Genomic DNA, 6,593 nt, shown 5'->3' on the forward strand with positions numbered 1-6,593 from the left:
TGGGCATGGTGGCGCGTGCCTGTAATTCCAGCTACTCGGGAGGCTGAGGCAGGAGAATTGCCTGAACCCAGGAGGCAGAGGTTGTGGTGAGCCGAGATTGCGCCATTGTACTCCAGTCTGGGTAACAACAGTGAAATTCCGTCTCAAAAAAAAAAAAAAAAAAAAAAAAAGATGACTTTAAAAATAACCACGTACATAACTATTTTAAAATTCCAATTTTAAAAACATTCATCTCTAAACCACTTGAGTTGTCACACGTACTGCCCTCTGTATACAACCCATGCTCAGGGAAGCTGCCAGGTGGGCCAGGATGGCTCCTGCTCACACTGTGCACATCCCGTGGTGTCACGTGAGGATTGGCAGGTCCACTGGGAAGCTCCACACCTTTGCTACATGTGAAGCTAGTTTTCCCCTTTTTGCCTTTTAGAAATCGAGGAGCTATTCCGTGTGTCCCTGTTGTCTAAACTAGGGCATTCTCAGTGATGCCCTAGTCTGGGAAACAGGGATACACAGAACATGTGAATGAGAGACTCACCACATCCCCCTCACCCCTCTCATCTTTCTCTCCTCAGGTTCAGCGTCCCATCCCTCTGACGCCAGCCAACCCCAGCATGCCCCCACTGCCCCAGGGCTCACTCACCCAGGAGGAGCTCATGGTTTCCATGGTTACCGGCCTGGCCTCCCTGACATCCAGGACCTCCATGGGCATTCTCGTTGTTGGAGGAGTGGTCAGTGAGCAGTTCTGCTTGGGAAGGTGGGGAGGAGGGCAGGCGGGCAGGGCCTGAGGGCTAGTTCCAGTGATGACCCTGCGTTGGCCACACACGCCACAGTCCAATACATACTTTCTCTTTTAGTGACTTTCCTCTGTGATCGCATAAGGAACGCTTACTCCCTCACGAAGTTTCCCTCACTTCCCTCTGGAGATGGTCCCAGCCTTTCTGGCCTCAGTGGGATCAAAGGAGACATTAAGAGGGGAACTCAGAGTAGAAACGTGAAGGCTCCTTGGCTGGAGCCCTTTAGATGGCCCTGGTAGTGATGGGCCCCAAAAGGTGGGTGGGTCACAGAGAGGCTGCACTCCAGGGTGACCATGTGTTCTGCAGGTGTGGAAGGCGGTGGGCTGGCGGCTCATCGCCCTCTCTTTTGGGCTTTATGGCCTCCTCTACGTCTATGAGCGTCTGACCTGGACCACCAAGGCCAAAGAGAGGGCTTTCAAGCGCCAGTTTGTGGAGCATGCCAGTGAGAAGCTGCAGCTGGTCATCAGCTACACTGGCTCCAACTGTAGCCACCAAGTCCAGCAGTGAGTGGCCCCGTTGGACCCCAGCAGGGACTTCCTTTAGGCAGGGTCAAGCCCATCTCCCTTTCCCATCTCTCTTCAAACTGACCTGGAAGCCACTGGGTCCTGAGCATTGTAGACCCTGGGCCTTCAGGGGTGCAGGGCCAGCTTTGAGGCCAGTGATGGGGAGAGGCGTCTCCCAGGGACACCTTGTGTCTTGGGCCGGGACTAGTTAGGCCTCTGGGTCCCTTGAGGAGGAAGAAATGGGAAGGCAAGAGATATTTATAAAATGTAAGAGTTTCAGAGGTTGCTCTGAAGAGCTTGGGCTATGGATGTAGCTTTGAAGTTTTCTTTTTTTTTTTTTAAAGATGGGGTTTCAACATGTTGGTCAGGCTGGTCTTGAACTCCCAACCTCAGGTGATCCACCCGCCTTGGCCTCCAAAGTGCTTGGATTACAGGCATGAGCCATCGTGCCTGGCCAGCTTTGAAGTTTTCAAACCCAGCCTGATTTTTGTGCACATCTTGGGTTAGGTGGGAATCTATTGCTCAATCTGGGGTGACTGGCATCTGTCATGCTAGTTACTCAGTATACATCACGAATATGCTCACTTCCTTTTTTTTATTGTGAGTGGTGGTCCCTTTGCTCTAGACATTTTGCACCTAATTTATGTATTTCTCTCACTCTTTGAGATAGATGTTGTCTTAACAGACATCTCTTTTTTCAAAATGAAGAAACTGAGGTTTGAAAAATAGTCACATGTCCCCTGCCACTTGGCTGATAAGCAGCAGAGTCAGGATCTCTTGTGCCCAAACCAGGGTGCACTGCTCTGTGCTGTTGATTCTCAGGCCATGGTGGTGCTGAATGTGTTTGGTTGTTATGATTATTCACAGTCTCAGCAGAGGGTAGAAGATTCTGCCAAACCAGAGCTGGCTCAGGGCAGAGCTGCTGTCAGGGATATAGATGGGCCCAGCTGCTCCCCACTCTGGGTGGGTTAAACCACCAGTGGCATCTTGCTCCACACACCCCAATTGATTCCCCTCTCTCTCCTCCCCAGGGAACTCTCTGGGACCTTTGCTCATCTGTGTCAGCAAGTTGACGTCACCCGGGAGAACCTGGAGCAGGAAATTGCTGCCATGAACAAGAAAATTGAGGTTCTTGACTCACTTCAGAGCAAAGCAAAGCTGCTCAGGTGAGGCTGGGCTGGGTGGCCAGAGGTGAGGGCTCCGGGGTACAGCCCAAGCACACTGGGGCTCAGCTGCTGGTCTTGTGTCTTGGGTGTGGACACAAACCTCTTTGGTGGAGGTTTAGCTCATTGGTATTAGATGTGTACCACGTATCTGATGGGTGCCAGATGGTGCTGGTGCTGGAGGCTCAACATGACAGTGTCACTGCCTACAAAGCACTTGCAGTTGATGGCAAGTACATACAATGGCATCACAGTACTGCGAGATTGCAGTTCACAGCACACTGTGCCGAGCCGCAGGGCCTGCAGCGCTTTACGTGTGCTATTTCACTCAGTCTTCTATATCCCTCCATTTTATACATAGAAAAATTGGGGAACGCCAGGCGTGGTGGCTCACAATCCCAGCACTTTGGGAGGTCAAGGCAGGTGGATCACCTGAGGTCGAGAGTTCGAGACCAGCCTGACCAACATGGAGAAACCCCATCTCTATGAAAAATACAAAATTAGCCAGGTGTAGTGGTGCATGCCTGTAATCCCAGCTACTCAGGAGGCTGAGGCAGGAGAACTGCTTGAACTCGGGAGGCAGAGGTTGTGGTGAGCTGAGATCGTGCCGTTGCACTCCAGCCTGGGCAAAAAGAGCAAAACTCTGTCTCAAAAAAAAAAAAATTGGGGAACTTGTCTGACATCTCAGAAAATGGCCAGGCTAGGAGGGGAGCCCAGGTGTGCTTGGCTGCAGCAGCCCCTTATACCTGCCACTCTTTGGACCTTTGAAAAGGGCATAGCCTCCCATTTACCCACAGAGAAGCTGTTTACCTGTCTGGGGACTGGCAGAGCTGGGATTGGAACTCAGATCTCCATGGGGTCTCTGTGGAGCTTTCATTAACAGTTTGCTGAAAAGAGCATCAGTTTGAGGAGTCTGAAGTCACAGGTTCTCTCCAGCCACTCATGTTTGGCCCAAGCTCTTAACTCTCCTATGTCTCGTTATTTTCATCTGTAAAATGGGAGTAACATTTTGTGACACAACTGCATGACTGAATATAAAAGTGTCCTGTAGAAACCCTTGGCCTGCCCAGCGCATGATAACATCAGCACGTGGGGACCCTGCAGAAACCCTCGGCCTGCCCAGCCCATGATAACATCAGCACATGGGGACCCTGCACTTCCTGCCCTGACGTCAGAGCCTGCAGGGTGCAGAGCCAGAGGGGAGCTGCATCAGAGGGTGTCAGCTCCAACTTCACCAGATCAGTGGGCTTTCCTTGCCCTTAACTGCGGATGTGGGCTCCCCACTCCCACCTGGGGACAGCTGCTTCCCAGGGACACATTGCTTGCCCTCTGGGGACTCTCAGGAAGGGGGGATGGGGGAAACTGCTGATTGTCAGCCACGGTGACACGGTTGAACCTGAAAAGAGTCTCCTATTAGCACCTCAACCCCTTGCTTGACAAGCAGGGAAACTGAGTTCCTGATAGCTCAGGGACTTGTACATGGTCCTGGGTGAAGCAAACACAGCGCTTGAGAATCAGAAAAGCCTGACTTGAGGCTCCCTGGCTTATTAACCCCTCTGGTCCTCCTTTTTCCCATTTGCGAAATGGGGATAAACATGATTGCTGTAGGGTTACATGAGGGTACGTGGCAAGTGTCCTTAGAATAGTGCCTGGTGGGTAGTCCTAAAACTGTCATCAGCTATCATGGTTACAAAAGAACCATTTCTTTGCAGGAATAAAGCTGGTTGGTTGGACAGTGAGCTCAATATGTTCACACATCAGTACCTACAGCCCAGCAGATAGTGGGCACCTGAGGTGGAGCCTGCGTGAAGGGGGTGGTGCTGCCAGCCCTGCGTGCTGTGTGGGCTCCCGCAGAAGCACGTGTGGCCCCTTCCCCTGGCCACCGCCAAGAGAATGAAGCACCCAGTCTCATGCCGTTTGAGCTCTCCAGCACTAGTTATTTCCCCGTCCTTTGCCTGCTGTTGCAGGAAGATCTGGCTCATACCCTTAAAGGATGCTTTCAGCTACAACTATGGACAGCATGGTACCAAGGAGTTATGTTAAGGCTTTTTCCAGCTTTATCAGGTTCATTTGATTGCTTGATAAGGCCTTAGGATCTCAGCATTGCACAGTGCCTCATGGAAGCCTTCGAGGGTATCAGGCAGACACCCCCACCTTCCTCCAGCCTGTGCACACCTGCTCTCCTTGCACCCCAGCACACCTGCAGGTATAAGGGATGATTGGATTTTCTTCACAGAAGCATCAGAAGTAGTTCCAGAGTCTGTCCCAGGGGACTGTGGCTTGTGTCCGTCTTATCTGTTGGCTCACTGCTTCATCCCGTTCGCAGAGCCTCACAGGCACATCTTGATGTGAGGTTGTTACCTCTGGGCTTAGGCTGAGGTGGGCCCTGTACTGGGAGGGGTAGAAAGGGTGCCGCAAGGAAGCTGGAGGAATGGGGGTAGCTCAGAGGAGAGGGCTGTCAGATGTGTGGGGAGTAGGTGGAGCAGGTGGTGGTCACCGGGACAAGGAGGGACTTGGCTTCTCTTCTCATCATTGTGTCCCTTGCTTTAGTGTCAGTCCTGGACTTGTGTAGGCCTGTTTTGTGTGGATCTGTTTTGGAAGATGGCTTGGTCCAGGTGGTTGAAGGATGTGCTAGAAGGAAGGATGGTGGAAGGTGGGGACCTTGGTGGCTGGCTGAGGGGAGTGGGCCCCACACAGGACAGCTGGAGAATGGGCTGTCCACTTGGCCTCGTCCTGCGAGGGGCTACTAGGCTTGATTGCATCCCTGTTGTGGCCCCTAAGAGACATGTCTTCACTCCCCTGCCCTACCTTGCCCGAAATCCCTTGGACTAAATTTCCTATGCCAGCGACTGCAGTTGGCTAAGGGACAATGTGGAAAATCCAGCACCCATCCTCCCACCCTCCCTGATCCCCAGAACCTTTGACTGACCCCCTTGTCCTTATGCTGATGTTGAGTTTCGGGATTGTTACTGGTTGAGATGGGAGCAGATGCCTGTCACCAGGGTGTTGACTGTGTGCGAAAAGCAGTTTGGGTGACAAAGCCTGTCTGGCACAAGTTGGAGCTTCCTAGAAATAAGCAACACCTCTCCCAAAAAGCAGCCAGCAGGGAAGGGGCCAGCAGCCCAGCCATCACTTGTCTCTGGGGAAATGAGTTGGTTGGTGGCCACATCACAGATGATGTCCTGCTCACATACCTGCTGGTACTTAAAGCCCTCAGTCTGCCCTGTCGTGTGGGGTGAAGTGATGGACTCTGCCAGGTGGACATGCTGTGGGTGGATGTCCCTGGGTGTGTGCCAGGACTGGATGGACAAGGGTCACTCACTTCACAGCGTGTCAGAAAAAATCAGTGTCACACAATTGCAATGGATTTTGTGCTCTTTTTGGAAAAAAAAAAAAAATTTTTTTTTTAGAATAAACATGAGTTTTTTCAATGTAGCCCCTAGGGAATAAATGAAATTTTGTTTCTTCAGTAAGTAAAATTAAATTTATACCACTGAGGAAGAGATTCTTTCTGAAAGAAGTACGACCAAAAGCACTTTAATGCTGCTAACTTTGTTCTGATTTTATGTTCATTTGCTGGAGCACAAGACGTGCTGACACAGTGAGTTTTCTCTGATGTATTCCAGGTGACGTATTTGCCTGAGTTACTCCTGTATCATTGCTCATAATATTGGAAACTAAAATAAATCCTAGTTGGAAACCCTTTGTGAGCTCCCTGTCTTTTTGGGTTACTGTTCTTGTACAGACTCCTCTTTGACATGACCAGCTGTCTTCTCAAGTGACCTTCACTTCAGGGGAAGTTCCCACTATAATCTGCCTCCTTATTCTTGGAAGGAATTAGATACTTTCAAAAGAACAAATGGTGTAACTGATCTTTAAGGATCAGGAAATCGAGACTGATTTCTTAACAGATTTCTCTGTAACTCCAGACCATTTTTCACTAAAAAGTAAATGACTCACTCTTCCATCCTGCTTTGCCTTCTGAGAATTTGGTTGCGACTGTTTTTCTTTTTTTTTTTTTTTAAGGGTCTTCAGGAGTAGATACAGGGGTGGCTAGTCAGTTTCCCCATCCCTATAGCTGTTCCCACAGCTCTGATGCCGCCCACTGTCTGCCCTGCTTGCCTGCAGAGGCC

The 6,593-nt window shown here is 50.7% G+C and overlaps 1 protein-coding gene across 22 annotated transcripts in view; it reads left to right on the plus strand.

Moving 5' to 3' along the window:
* The window catches only part of MFN2 (mitofusin 2), a 28,847-nt gene extending 22,682 nt beyond the window's left edge, over positions 1 to 6,165 (plus strand). For all 22 annotated transcript variants that reach the window (XM_078330392.1, XM_078330390.1, XM_078330387.1 and 19 more), the window contains 4 exons: positions 573 to 728; positions 1,101 to 1,297; positions 2,329 to 2,463; positions 4,173 to 6,165. In XM_078330392.1, the coding sequence (XP_078186518.1) occupies positions 573 to 728; positions 1,101 to 1,297; positions 2,329 to 2,463; positions 4,173 to 4,242 (558 nt within the window). In that variant the 3' untranslated portion in view covers positions 4,243 to 6,165. The remainder of the gene's footprint in view (positions 1 to 572; positions 729 to 1,100; positions 1,298 to 2,328; positions 2,464 to 4,172) is intronic.
* The last annotated feature ends 428 nt before the right edge of the window (positions 6,166 to 6,593 follow it).

Source organism: Callithrix jacchus, chromosome 7 (assembly GCF_049354715.1).
Source record: "Callithrix jacchus isolate 240 chromosome 7, calJac240_pri, whole genome shotgun sequence".
In the NCBI taxonomy this organism is placed as follows: Eukaryota; Metazoa; Chordata; class Mammalia; order Primates; family Cebidae; genus Callithrix; species Callithrix jacchus.